This window comes from Pristiophorus japonicus, unplaced genomic scaffold, assembly GCF_044704955.1.
Source record: "Pristiophorus japonicus isolate sPriJap1 unplaced genomic scaffold, sPriJap1.hap1 HAP1_SCAFFOLD_310, whole genome shotgun sequence".
NCBI classification, from domain to species: Eukaryota; Metazoa; Chordata; class Chondrichthyes; family Pristiophoridae; genus Pristiophorus; species Pristiophorus japonicus.
Window position 1 is genome coordinate 208,652 of NW_027252889.1, and position 14,657 is coordinate 223,308.

Sequence of the window (14,657 nt, forward strand, 5' to 3'; positions counted from 1 at the left end):
ATTGCAAAAAACCAAAGTGCCTGAACATGTTGTTTGCAGAAACAGGCCTGGGAGCTGAATGTAGTGCACTCCGGTAAAAGAAAGATTTGCATTGATATTGTGCCTTGGGGCCTCCATATCGCATTACAGCCAAAGAAATGCTTTTTGAAGTATGGTCACTGTTGAAATGTCGGAAACCCGGCAGCCAATTTGCACACAGTAAGATCCCACGAACAGCACGTGATAATGACCAGATCATCTGTTTTAGTGATGTTGGTTGATAAATAAATATTGGAATATTTATATTAGAATATTTATTTTTAGTTTTTTTGTAATCAGTAAATAAAAGGCAGGTACCAGAAAACATGAACATGAAGTTGCTGGATTGTCATAAAAATCCAAGTGGTTCACTAATGTCCATTATGGACAGAAACCCGCCATCCTTACCCTGTGTGCTTTACCACAGCAGTCGGTGCTGGGTTCAATATTCGATACATAGAGATGATTTGGTCTTGGTTGCAGGAAGCATAAATTAAATTTACTGATGACACAGCAGTAAGGGTATGGCAAATAGTGAGGACTGTAAAAGGCTTTAGGAGGATATAGATAGATTAGTGGAATGTAGAGACTAGTGGATACAATCTAGTGTGGATATACATTAACGGAATGTATTTGGAGGAAATACATAAAATAGGGGGCATAAATTCAATGAAAAGACGCTGATGGATATGGAGGTACACAGAAACGGAGGGGTACAAAAACAAAATTTGTGAATGCAGGCAGATAAAGTAATATAAAAACCAGCAGCATTTTGGGTTTCATTAATCGAGGCAAAGAGATCGAGAACAAAGAGGTAATGATAAATTTAAACAAGGCAATAGTTAAGTTTTTTATAATTCTTGGCATGTTGACGGTGGATAAGCAATGGCAAACATTTAAAGATCACATGGATGAACTTCAGCAATTGTACATCCCTGTCTGGAGTAAAAATAAAACGGGGAAGGTGGCTCAACCGTGGCTAACAAGGGAAATTAAGGATAGTGTTAAAGCCAAGGAAGAGGCATAGAAATTGACTAGAAAAAGCAACAAACCTGAGGACTGGGAGAAATTTAGAATTCAACAGAGGAGGACTAAGGGTTTAATTAAGGGGGGGAAAATAGAGTACGAGAGGAAGCTTGCAGGGAACATAAAAACTGACTGCAAAAGCTTCTATAAATATGTGAAGAGAAAAAGATTAGTGAAGGCAAACTTTGGTCCCTTGCAGTCAGATTCAGGTGAATTTATAATGGGGAACAAAGAAATGGCAGACCAATTGAACAAATACTTTGGTTCTGTCTTCACAAAGGAAGACACAAATAACCTTCCGAATGTACTAGAGGACAGTGGGTCTAGTGAGAAGGAGGAACTGAAGGATATCCTAATTAGGCTGGAAATTGTGCCAAGGAAATTGATGGGATTGAAGGCCGATAAATCCCCGGGGCCTGATCGTCTGCATCCCAGAGTACTTAAGGAAGTGGCCCTAAAAATAGTGGATGCATTTGTGATCATTTTACAACAGTCTATCGACTCTGGATCAGTTCCTATGGACTGGAGGATATCTAATGTAACACCACTTTTTAAAAAAAGGAGGGAGAGAGAAAACGGGTAATTATAGACCGGTTAGCCTGACATCAGTAGTGGGGAAAATGTTGGAATCAATCATTAAGGATGAAATAGCAGCGCATTTGGATAGCAGTGACAGGATAAGACCAAGTCAGCATGCATTTATGAAAGGGAAATCATGCTTGACGAATCTTCTGGAATTTTTTGAGGATGTAACTAGCAGAGTGGACAAGGGAGAACCAGTGGATGTGATGTATTTGGACTTTCAAAAGGCTTTTGACAAGGTCCCGCACAAGAGATTGGTGTGCAAAATCAAAGCACATGGTATTGGGGGTAATGTACTGTGGAGAGGGAACTGGTTGGCAGACAGGAAGCAGAAAGTTGGGATAAACGGGTCCTTTTCAGAATGGCAGGCAGTGACTAGTGGAGTGCCGCAGGGCTCAGTGCTGGGACCACAGCTCTTTACAATATACATTAACGATTTAGATGAAGGAATTGAGTGTAATATGTCCAAGTTTGTGGATGACACTAAACTGGGTGGCGGTCTGAGCTGTGAGGAGGACGCTCATCAGCTGCAGTGATTTGGACAGGTTAGGTGAGTGGGCAAATGCATGGCAGATGCAGTATAATGTGGATAAATGTGAGGATATACATTTTTGGGGCAAAAACATGAAAGCAGAATATTATCTGAATGGCGGCAGATTAGGAAAAGGGGAGGTGCAACGAGACCTGGGTGTCATGGTTCATCAGTCACTGAAAGTGGGCATGCAGGTACAGCAGGCAGTGAAGAAGGCAAATGGCCTTCATAGCTAAGGGATTTGAGTGTAGGAGCAGGGAGGTCTTACTGCAGTTGAACAGGGCCTTAGTGAGGCCTCACCTGGAATATTGTGTTCAGTTTTAGTTTCCTAATCAGAGGAAGGACGTTCTTGCTATTGAGGGAGTGCAGCGAAGGTTCACCAGACTGATTCCAGGGATGGCTGGACTATCATATGAGGAGACTGGATCAACTGGGCCTATATTCACTGGAGTTTAGAAGGTTGAGAGGGGATCTCAGAGAAATGTATAAGCTTCTGACGGGACTGGACAGGTTAGATGCGGGAAGAATGTTCTCAATGTTGGGGAAGTCCAGAACCATGGAACATAGTCTTAGGATAAGGGGTAGACCATTTAGGACTGAGATGAGGAGAAACTTCTTCACTCAGAGAGTTGTTAACCTATGGAATTCCCTGCCGCAGAGAGTTGTTGATGCCAGTTCATTGGATATATTGAAGAGGGAGTTAGATATGGCCCTTACGGCTAAGGGGATCAAGGGGTATGGAGAGAAAGCAGGAAAGGGGTACTGAGGGAATGATCAGCCATGATCTTATTGAATGGCGGTGCAGGCTCGAAGGGCTGAACGGTCTACTCCTGCACCTATTTTCTATGTTTCAATGTTAAGTTCAGGACCTTAGTCTCTGAATTAACTGTGTCACTCTCCATCTTAATAAAGAATTCTACCATATTATGGTCACTCTTCCCCAAGGGGCCTCGCACAACAAGATTGCTAATTAGTCCTTTCTCTTTACACATCACCCAGTCTAGGATGGCCAGCCCTCTAGTTGGTTCTTCGACATATTGGTCCAGAAACCCATCCCTAATACACTTCAGGAAATTCTCCTCCACCGTATTGCTACCAATTTAGTTAGCCCAATGTATATGTAGATTAAAGTCGCCCAAGATAACTGCTGTAGCTTTATTGCATGAATCCCTAATTTCTTGTTTGATGCTGTCCCCAACCTCACCACTACTGTTTGGTGGTCTGTCCACAACTCCCACTAGCGTTTTCGTAGATGAGGACAATGCAATTGATGTGTCTATGGACTTTCAAAATGCATTTGATAAAGTACCACATATTAGATTGTTAGCAAATTTGAAGTCCATGGAATAAAAGGGGCAGTAGCAGCATGGATACAACATTGGCTAAGGGATAGAAAACAGAGTTGTGGTGAATAGCGGTTTTTCAGACTGGAAGGAGGTACACAGTGGCTACCCTAAGGGTTCAGTAGTACGGCCTCTGCTGTTTTTGACTTGGACTTGGGGGTACAGGGCACAATTGGAAGTGTATTAATCAGTGAGGAAGATAGTAATAGACTTCAAGGGGGCATAGACATGCTGGTAGAATGAGCGGACACATAGCAGATGAAATTCAATGCAGAAAAGTATTAGGTGATACATTTTGGTAGGCAGAATGAGAAACAATACACACTAAATGGGACAATTTTTAAGGGGGTCCAAGAACAGGGAGAATTGAGAGTGCTTGTGCACAAATATTTGAAGGTGGCACGACAGGTTAACAAAGCAGTTAATAAAGCAATAGGGATTGTGGGCTTTATAAACGGAGAGCAAAAACCAGGACGTTATGCTAAACCTACATAAAACACTAGTTCTGCCCCAGCTAGATTGTACAGTGACCAATTCTGGGCACCACACTTTAGGACGGATGTCAAGGCCTTGGAGAGGGTGCAGAGGAGATTTACTAGAATGGTATCAGGGATGAGGGACATCAGTTATGTGGAGAGACTGAAGAAGCTGGGATTGTTCTCCTTAGAACAGAGAAGGTGAATAGGAGATTTGATCGGGGTGTTCAATCCTGAAGGGATTTGATAGAATAAATAAATAGAAAGGGTTTTCAGTGGCAGAATAAAGCCATGGATTGCAAATGCTTTTTTAACAGCTTTCTCAACTTATTCTGCCACTTCAAAGATTTGTGCACATACACAGGTCTCCCTGTTCCTGCACGCCTGTGAAAATTGTACCATTTAGTTCACATTGTCTCTTCTCATTCTTCCAACCAAAATGAACACTTCACACTTCCCTGTGCTAAATTTCATCTGCCCATTTCACCAGTCCTGCTGATATCAGTTACTATCCACCTCATTGTTTACTGCATTTCCGAGTTCTGATGAAATGTCACTGACCTGAAAGGTTAACCCTACGTTTCTCTCTCGATAGATGCTGCCTAAACCTGCTGAGTGTTTCCAGCATTTCTAGTTTGTAATTCAGATTTCCAGCAGCTGAAGGACATTGCTTTTTAAGTTATAAATGACATGTTTTTATTGATTTCTCTAGCTTTTGCACAACTCCTGAATACATATGTTGACATATTGAGTAGTGGAAAGCATGCATTTCTTGACAAAGTCATTCAGTCATTGGCTGAAACAGAGAATGAAAAAGCAGTGGAAGAAGCTATCCAATGCTATGAAAAGCTGATGAAACAAGTGATTCTCCCAATGGACACTGTTGAGGAGCTAAATCAGATTCATGAGAAATCTAACAAAGAATCATTTGACATTTTCTTGAAGCGTGCTTTAGGGGAAAGAATGAAACACCAAGACAAGCTGCAGGTCTGTGTATCCAGCTGAATAATTGTACTTTATCAACTTTTGCTATATATGGAGAAAATGGTTTGCAATAAAATCATCAAGGATATATAGCTGGAACTGTGATTGTTTTGTGTACTGTAGCTGAAACGTGTTCAATCTGACTAACTTCTCTTTACTTTATTTATGCAGGATACCATTAAGACGATCTTTGATGATTATTGTCAAAGAAATGTAAAGGCATCTGAGAATAAATGCATAAACCTTTTGATGGAACTATTTGGGGAAATTGAAAATAAATTCAAAATAGATGGCTATGCAAAGCCTGGTGGATACAGTGAATATGTAAAAGATCGAAATCATGCTGAAAATACCTATCGTTTGACAACACAAAAAGGAGTAAAGGTAATTTAAAAAATACAGATGGTTATTCAGACATTAAAAAAGGTCAATTTTCACCTCTTGCGCATGTTGGGAACAGTTCAGCTGGGTTGGGAAGATGGTGTAGGGCTTTGTGTCGATGAATAGAAAAGCAAAATATTTTTTTAAAAGGTGAGATACTAGGTAATGTTGGCATTTGGAGTGATTTGGGAGATCAAAATATCTCTATCAAAGTCCAAAAATCTATCGATCTCAGCCTTGAATATAGTCAGAGACTCAGCATCCACAGTCCTTTGGGGTAGAGAATTCCAAAGATTCACAACCCTCTGAGTGAAGAAATTCCACCTCATCCCACTCTTAAATGGCTGACCCCTTATCCTAAGACTATGCCTCCTAGTTCTAGACTCTCCAGCCCGGGGGAATCAACCTTTCAGCATCTACCCTGTCAATCCCCCTCAGAATCTTATGTTTCAATGAGACCATTCTTCTAAACTCCAGAGAGCATAGGCCAATCTACTCAATCTCTCCTCGTAGGACCACCCTATCATAGAATCATAGAAATTTACAGCACGGAAGGAAGCCATTTCGGCCCATCGTGACCCGCCGGCTGACAAAGAGCTATCCAGCCTAATCCCACTTCCCAGCTCCTGGTCCGTAGCCTTGTAGGTTACGGCACTTCAAGTGCTTATCCAAGTACTTTTTAAATGTGGTGAGGGTTTCTGCCTCTACCACCCTTTCAGGCAGTGAGTTCCAGACCCCCACCACCCTCTGGGTGAAAAAATGTCCCCTTAAATCCCCTCTAAGCCTCTTACCAATTACTTTAAATTTCTGCCCCTCTGCTAAGGGAAATAGGTCCTTCCTACCCACTCTAGATCCCTCATAATTTTATACACCTCAATAAGGTGTCCCCTCAGCCTCCTCTGCTCCAAAGAAAACAAACACAGCCTACAGCCTATCCAACCTTTCCTTATAGCTAAAAATTCTCCAGTACAGGCAACATCCTCGTAAATCTCCTCTGTACCCTCTCCAGTGCAATCACATCCTTCCTGTAATGCGGTGACCAGAACTGCACGCAGTACTGCAGGTGTGGCCCAACCAGTGTTCTATACAGTTCAAGCATAACCTCCCTGCTCTTATATTCTATGCCTCGGCTAATAAAGGCAAGTATTCCATGTGTCTTCTTAACCACCTTATCCACCTGGCCTGCTACCTTCAGGGATCTGTGGACCTGCACTCCCAGGTCCCTCTGTTTCTCTACACTTCTTTCTGAACACCAACATTTAAAAGTTTCTCACCATTTGAAAAATGTTGTTTTTCTATTCTTCCTACCAAAGTGAATAAACTCACATTTCCTCATGTTGTACTCCACCTGCCACCTTATTGCCCACTCACATACCCCGTCTATATCCCTTTGCAGGCTCTTTGTGTCCTCCCCACAGCTTACGTTCCCACTCTTAACCTTGTTTCTTATTTTCTCAGTCATACAGAATTATACAGCACAGGAGGCCATTCACTGCCAAGACTGCATTCTTCCACAGGCCTGGATCATGCCCTTCATGGGCCTTCGCTCAGGGCCAAAAACGTTACATTTTCCTTTGATTGATTACAGTCTGTAAGACCTTAGCTGAAGAGTCTTTCAATTTGTGGGCTCTGTCCCATGAAGAAGCAACACCCTCACACATTGCAGTGCGTCACAGTTTCAGACACTAAATTGCAGCCTTCAGCCTTTAAATTGCTGCAGCAGCATTGGATTTTTCTCTCTGCCCCCTGTCCCCCTCGAGAGGTCGACTGCCTGTAGAGTATATAGAAAGCACTGGGAACCAGCCACGGATATTTAATGAAGGTGCACCAGGGAATGGGGCTGGTTCTCAGCAGTGCAACACCAACGCTTTGTGAGCTTCCTTTTTTATACAAATCTCACTTCTGCTGTGCTCACTTGCACTTACTGTTGTGTATGGAGAAAGAGTCAGATTGAACACTCTGAGCTCAAAGTAAAGTGTGACCTTAGTCTTTTATTGCAGGTCTCCAGAGTGCCTCTCCAACCTGTGATGCCTCCTTAAATACCTGTGCTCCCAAGGGATTATGGGATCCCTTGGGACTCCAGGGGATGAGCCCTCTGGTGGCTGTACAGGGTAAATACAAGTCCACATATATAACAGCATTCCCCCCCCACCCCCCAAAGTCAATAGTGTAACTATTTACAATGTGAGTCGATCTGGGGCCCTTCTTGCCCTGGTTGATCATCTCGGTGTGTAAGCTAGTGTTGTTGAATCATTTGTTGGGCCCTCGCTGGGCTGCTGGGCTGCCTGGTGTGTTGGGCCCTGCAGGGCTGCTGTGGATGATGGGTTCTGCTTCGTGGCCAACCGTGGTGCCGGTTGCCACTGGTGTGTATGTTGGGGGATCAAAAAAGGTAGGGTCCAAGGTGGGTTGCTCAGGATAGTCCGTGAATCTGAGTTTGATTTGGTCCAAGTGTTTCAGGTGAATTTGAAAGTTTGACCCGAAACACCCTGCTCCCCTCTTTGGCCACGACAGTGCCGGGAAGCCACTTGGGACCTTGTCCATAATTTAATACAAATACAGGATCATTGATTTCAATCTCGCGTGACACATTTGCGCTATCATGGTATGCACTTTATTGAAGCCGCCTGCTCTCTACCTGTTCATGTAGATCAGGGTGAACTAACGAGAGCCTTGTCTTAAGTGCTCTTTTCATGAGCAGTTCAGCAGGTGGGATCCCAAAAGTGGTAGCTGAGCAGGACTCGGGATAGGCGAGTCTGCAGTGAGCCTTCAGTGACCCTCTTCAAGCCTTGCTTGATGGTTTGCACTGCTCTCTCTGCCTGACCACTGGACGCTGGTTTAAATGGGGCAGATGTGACATGTTTAATTCCGTTACGGGTCATGAATTCTTTGAACTCAGCACTGGTAAAACATGGCCGGTTGTCACTCACCAGGACATCAGGTAGGCCCTGTGTGGCAAACATGTCCCGCAGGCTTTCAGTAGTGACAGCGGACGTGCTAGCTGACATTATCTCATATTCAATCCACTTGGAGTACGCGTCTACAACCACAAGGAACATTTTACCCAAGAACGGGCCTGCATAGTCGGCGTGTACCCTCGACCACGGTTTGGAGGGCCAAGACCATAAACTTAGCAGCGCCTCCCTGGGTACATTGCTGAACTGCAAGCATGCATTACATCTGTGAACGCAGGACTCTAAGTCCGCATCGATACCGGGCCACCACACGTGGGATCTGTCTATCACTTTCATCATTACGATGCCTGGGTGGGTACTGTGGAGGTCATTGATGAAGGTGTCTCTGCCCTTCTTGGGGATCCCTACTTGATTGCCCCACAGAAGGCAGTCTGCCTGGATAGACATTTCATCTTTGTGCCGCTGGAACGGCTTTATCTCTTCCTGCATTTCCACTGGGACACTAGACCAGCTCCTGTGAAGCACACAGCTTTTGACTAGAGATAATAAGGGGTCCTGGCTTGTCCAGGTTTTGACCTGCCGGGCAGTGACGGGTGATTTCTCACTCTCAAATGCTTCCATAACCATGGCTAGATCTGCAGGCTGCACCATTTCCACTCCCGTGGTGGGCAATGGCAGCCTACTGAGAGCATCGGCACAGTTTTCTGTGCCTGGCCTGTGGCGGATGGCATAGTTGTATGCGGACAACGTGAGCGCCCATCTTTGGATGCGGGCCGATGCGTTGGTATTTATCCCTTTACTCTCGGAAAACAGGGATATAAGTGGCTTATGGTCAGTTTCCAATTCGAATTTTAGCCCAAACAGGTATTGATGCATTTTCTTTATCCCATAGACACATCCTAACGCTTCTTTTTCAATCATGCTGTAGGCTCTCTCAGCCTTAGACAGACGCCTGGATACATGAGCAACCGGTTGCAGTTTCCCGAAATCATTAGCTGGTTGCAATACACACCCGATGTCATATGACGACGCATCACATGCTCGTACCAAACGTTTACATGGATCATACAACACAAGTAATTTGTTTGAGCATAACAATTTTCTCTCTTTTACAAAGGCATTTTCTTGGCTTTTGCCCCAAACCCATAGTAAGACATGTCGTGGTTCTAGCAGTGTGCTGAGAATCGGTAAGAAGTTATCAAAGTAGTTCAAGAGTCCCAGAAACGACCGCAGCTCCGTCACGTTCTGTGGCCTCAGTGCATTCTCGATTGCATCCGTTTTCACGTTGGTGGGCCTGATTCCATTCTCCTCCCCAGGAACTCCACTTCAGGTGCCAGGAAAACGCACTTCGAGCGTTTTAACCTGAGCCCCTCGCAGTTGACTCGACTAAGAACCTCCTCCAGGTTCTGCAGGAGCTCAACTGTGTTCCAATCTGTGACCAAGATGTTGTCCTGGAAGACCACGGTGTGCGGGACCGACTTCAGTAAACTTTCCATGTTTCTCTGGAATACCGCCGCTGATCGGATTCCAAACGGGAATCTGTTATAAACAAAAAGACCTTTGTGCGTATTGATGCAGGTGAAGGCCTTCAATGAATCCTCCAGTTCCTGCGTCATGTAGGCTGAAGTCAGATCCAGCTTCGTGAACGTCTTTCCTACCGTAGGTGTTGCAAAGAGGTTGTCGGCCTTTGATAGTGGGTATTGGTCCTGCAGGGAGAGATGATTGATAGTTACTTTGTAATTGCCACAGATTCTGACGGTGTTGTCTCCCTTGAGGACTGGGACGATAGGACTGGCCCTCTCGTTGAACTCGATCGGTGAATGATGCCCTCTCGTTGCAGCCGGTCGAGCTAGATCTATCCTTTCTCTCATCATGTATGGTATTGCTCTCGCCTTGTGATGGATGGGTCACGCCCCCGGAATTAGGTGGATCTGCACTTTTGCTCCTTGGAATTTCCCGATGCCTATTTCGAACAGCGAAGGAAATTTGTTTAAGACCTGGGCACACGAAGTGTCATCAGCGGGCGATAGCACTCGGACGTCGTCCCAGTTCCAGCGTATCTTTCCCAGCCAGCTCCTGCCGAGCAGCGTGGGACCATCGCCCGGTACCACCCAGAGTGGTAGCTTGTGCACTGCTCCATCGTAGGAGCCCTTTACGGTCACACTGCCGATTACGGGAATCAGTTCTTTAGTGTAAGTTCTTAGTTTTGTGTGAACTGGAGTTAAGACTGGCCTTGAGGCATTGTTGCACCACAACCTTTCAAAAGTATTTTTGCCCATGATGGACTGGCTTGTGCCCGTGTCCAGCTCCATTGACACCGGGAGTTCATTTAGTTCAACATTCAGCATTATCGGGGGACAATTTGTGGTGAATGTGTGCACCCAGTGTACCTCTGCCTCCTCGGTCTGAGGCTCTGGTTCGTCGTGATCCTCCGTGGATCTGTCCTGTGCTTGCATTGCGTGTAAAATGGTGGTGCAGCCGCCATTAAAGGGGAGGGCACACTGCCGCAGCTGCCACCTTATTTTTCTTTCAGCCAACTGCCAGTTTGGCCCGATAATTATGTCCCCGGGTTCGGCCGGGCCGCCAACCCCCTCTTGGGTGGCAGGTCGCTGCCCCGGCCGAAACCCTCCCTGGTGGTCCAGTGGACCTAACTAAAATAATCGCAGTGCGCGCAGCGGCTCTCCCCTGTAAGTGAAGGGGAGAGACATGGTGATGCGCCAGCGTGATGACATCATCAGCGCTACGCTGATGACTGACAGTGCCGGACACTCCGCCCGCCCCCACTTCCTCCCCCATTATGACCAACTTCCACCCCTCTCGAAAAAAAAAAAGACATAAAGTTGAATTTCGCACAAGAGGCCACCGCATCCACTGCGGCAGTGAAAACACACCAAAAACGGTCGGTGCGACCAGTTCCCGGCGGCGGTGAATTTTGGCCCCCTGCTGTCCTTACCCAGTCTTGCCAGCCATCACCTTCCCAGGGCAACTAGGAATGGGCCAATCAATATTGGCCTTGCCAGTGACAACCTCATTTGAGAATGAATTAAAAAAGAGAAAATAGAAATAAATTGTCATTCGGTAATCTGCAGTGGGATACAGGAAATCTGTTCAAAGTTTACAGATGTAGCTTTTCCAAGCCCTGCTGGGTTCCCATTAACCATCAGGGTTAATGTGACAAGCCATCCAATTATCTCTTGATAAATAATAATAACTTGTATTTATATTGCGCCTTTAACGTAGTAAAACGTCCCAAGCACTTCCCAGCGCGTTATAAGACAAAACAGATAAATTTTGACACCGAGCCACATGAGAAGAAATTGCAGCAGATGACCAAAAGCTGGTTAAAGAGGTAGGTTTTAAGGAGCGTCTTAAAGGAGGAAAGAGAGGTCGAGAGGCGGAGAGGTAAAGGGAGGGAGTTCCAGAGCTTGGGGCCCAGGCAGCTGAAGGCACGGCCACCACTGGTTGAGCAGTTATAATGATAGCTATATTGTAATATTCCAAGAAATGAAGAAAGCAATTATTAATGGAGAGTTTCCTCATCTTTAATTGTAAACCACTGGCCAGTTTTCCAAATGTGCTGGTCTCAGCAGAGGTCCTTGCCCACCAAGGGCTCGTATCAGGAAATCACAGGCACACTCGCCGTGAATTTCCGTTAATGGATGGAAAACCATGAGGAATGTGCTGTCGCAGGAGTAGAAAATTAACCTTCCCTTATAATAAATTATTGAGACAATAAAGGTCTCATACCACAACAATATTGTGGTCAATATTTAATCGCTCTCCTCAGAGACTCGGTCCTTAATATTTGGAATATTAAATTTCCGACATTGTGTCTATCACAGATGTACATGTCATCACCATAGGCAGTCCTTCGAAATCAAGGGAGACTTGCTTTCACTCTAAAAGTGAGTTCTCAGGTGAATGTACAGTCCAATATAGGAATTACAGTCTCTGTCACAGGTGGGACACACAGTGATTGAAGGAAAGGGTGGTTGGGACTGGTTTGCCGCACGCTCCTTCCGCTGCTTGCGCTTGGTTTCTGCACGCTCTCGGAGACGGGACTCGAGGTGCTCAGCGCCCTCCCGGATGCTCTTCCTCCACTTAGGGCGGTCTTTGGCCAGGGACTCCCAGGTGTCGGTGGGGATGTTGCATTTTATCAAGGAGGCTTTGAGGGTGTCCTTGAAACGTTTTCTCTGCCCACCTGGGGCTCACTGGTCGTGTAGGAGTTCTGAATAGAGCGCTTGCTTTGGGAGTCTTGTGTCAGGCGTGCGAACAATGTGGCCCGCCAACAGAGCTGGTCGAGTGTGGTCAGCGGCTCGATGCTGGGCCTGGTCGAGAACACTTAACGTTGGTGCATCTATCCTCCCAGGTGAATTGCAGGATCTTGTGGAGACAACGCTGGTGGTATTTCTCCAGTGACTTGAGATGTCTACTATATATAGTCCACGTCTCAATTGGAGTTTAGGAGTGGAACATCGGGTCCTTCATTGAAACATCTGTGAACTCTTGTGGAAGCAAGTCATCCTTGTTCGAGGGAGCGCCTATGAGTGGGAGACATCTCTGAGCCATACAGGAGGGCGGGTATCACTACAGCCATGTAGTCCATAAGCTTGGTCCCAGATTTGAGGGCCTGATCTTCAAACACTCTTCCACAGGCGACCGAAGGCTGTGCTGGTGCACTGGAGGCGGTGTTGAACCTCATCGTCGATGTCTGCTCTTGCTAATAGGCTCCTGAGGTATGGAAAGTGGATCTTGGTGACTGGGGGGCAGTGCTGTGTGGCAGGGTCAGGTTGGTGGAGGACCTTTGTCTTACGGATGTTTAGTGTACGGATATACATGTAGCACTGGACCTTCAGGGGCTGTGCACCTCCACTAGACTAGCAAGGGATATGAACATAATTCACACACGCGAGACCTATTAGTTGCTGAAACAGCACAAGAGTCTTTTGAAGTAAAGTGTTCATATTTTTTACGTGTTGTTCACTCAATAGGCAAAGGAAATTCTGACAGAATTTCTCGATCAGAAGAGGACTCAAGCTGAAAGCATTAGAATGATGGATCAGAGTCTCACAGATCACGAGAGGAAAATGGAAGGCAAGTCACTTTCTGTCATCACTAAAATCTTGAATTACATTGGCCAGGAATTTTCTCCGAGCTGTTCCACTCTGCCACCGTAGCTTCCCCGGAAGTGTTTAAACTTCACCCCGGTTGCACCTCCATGTATCACAGTGCTTCTCATCCAGTTCAAATAAGCTCGATAAACACTCCAAGGAAAACTTAATCTCCAGGAGTGCACCCTCATCACTTTGACTAGAGTTCTACTATTGCTCCAATGGAATATGCAGCATTTACCATCATAGCTCGATCAAGCCTCGTTTAGTGTCAGCAGTACTGCCTCAGATCAGAAGGTGCAGGGTTTGAACCCCATTCCCGATAGTCCCAGAGCTCTGGCAATGAAACATGTAATATTAGCAGTGTTACAGTCATAACACACAGTACTCAGTCTGTCTATTATGAGCAACTGTGACCTTAGCTCCTTTATTAAAGTTCCAGAGTGCAGGTACCTCGTGGGTGACCTGCTTATATACTGTGCTCCCAAGGGATGCTGGGATCCCTTGGGACTCCAACAGGTGGGCCTCTGGTGGTCAGGTGTGACGCAGATTACAAGGGGTTAAATACATAACATCACTCCCCCGTGAAGTCAACAGTACACTTATTTACAAGGTGAGACGATCTGGGGCTTAGTGCTCCTTTGTCGATCGTCTCGGTACAAATGCTGGTGTGGGTGGGTTGGTCAGTTCTTCACTGGGCTGTTGGGCAGCCGGCCTTGCCAGGCTGCTGGGGATGTTGAGTTCGGTTTTTTGGTCAACTGTGATGTCAGTTGCCACTTGTGTGTGTGTTGGAGGGACAAAGTTGGTGGTGTCCTCTTCAGGTTGTTCGTAGCTGTTGGTGAACCGCAATATGATTTGGTCCAAGTGTTTTCTGTGCATTTGTCCATTGGTCAGTTTGACCTGAAACACCCTACTACCCTCTTTGGCTGTGACCGTGCCAGTGAGCCATTTGGGACCATGTCCATAATTGAGCACAAACACAGGATCATTGATCTCAATATCACGTGACAAATTTGCGCGGTCATGGTACACACTTTGTTGATGCCGCTTGTCCTCCATGTGATCATGTAGATCAGGGTGGACCAGAGAGAGCCTTGTTTTGAGCACCCTTTTCATGAGCAGCTCAGCTGGGGGAATTCCGGTGAGTGAGTGGGGTCTGGTGCGGTAGCTGAGCAGTACTCGGGACAACCGGGTCTGCAGGGAGCCTTCCGACACACATTTCAAGCTTTGCTTGATGGTCTGAACTGCCCGTTCTGCCTGGCCATTGGAAGCGGGCTTGAACGGGGAAGATG

General features: G+C 45.9%; 1 protein-coding gene and 1 long non-coding RNA gene across 4 annotated transcripts in view; one reads left to right on the forward strand and one right to left on the reverse strand.

Moving 5' to 3' along the window:
- The window catches only part of LOC139249383 (guanylate-binding protein 2-like), a 72,999-nt gene that overhangs the window by 42,990 nt on the left and 15,352 nt on the right, over positions 1-14,657 (forward strand). Inside the window, exons 7-10 of one of the 3 annotated variants that reach the window (XR_011591160.1) lie at positions 4,690-4,964; positions 5,133-5,345; positions 10,004-10,446; positions 13,246-13,335. Coding sequence is in view for 2 of the 3 variants with exons in the window: in XM_070872377.1 (XP_070728478.1) it covers positions 4,690-4,964; positions 5,133-5,345; positions 13,246-13,348 (591 nt within the window). In the remaining variant the exon portion in view is untranslated. Of the gene's footprint in view, positions 1-4,689; positions 4,965-5,132; positions 5,346-10,003; positions 10,447-13,245; positions 13,349-14,657 lie in introns of those variants that run through there. The other 2 variants (XM_070872377.1, XM_070872378.1) reach the window with 2 other exon arrangements.
- The window catches only part of LOC139249384 (uncharacterized), a 110,448-nt gene that overhangs the window by 21,289 nt on the left and 74,502 nt on the right, over positions 1-14,657 (reverse strand). The window lies entirely within an intron of this gene.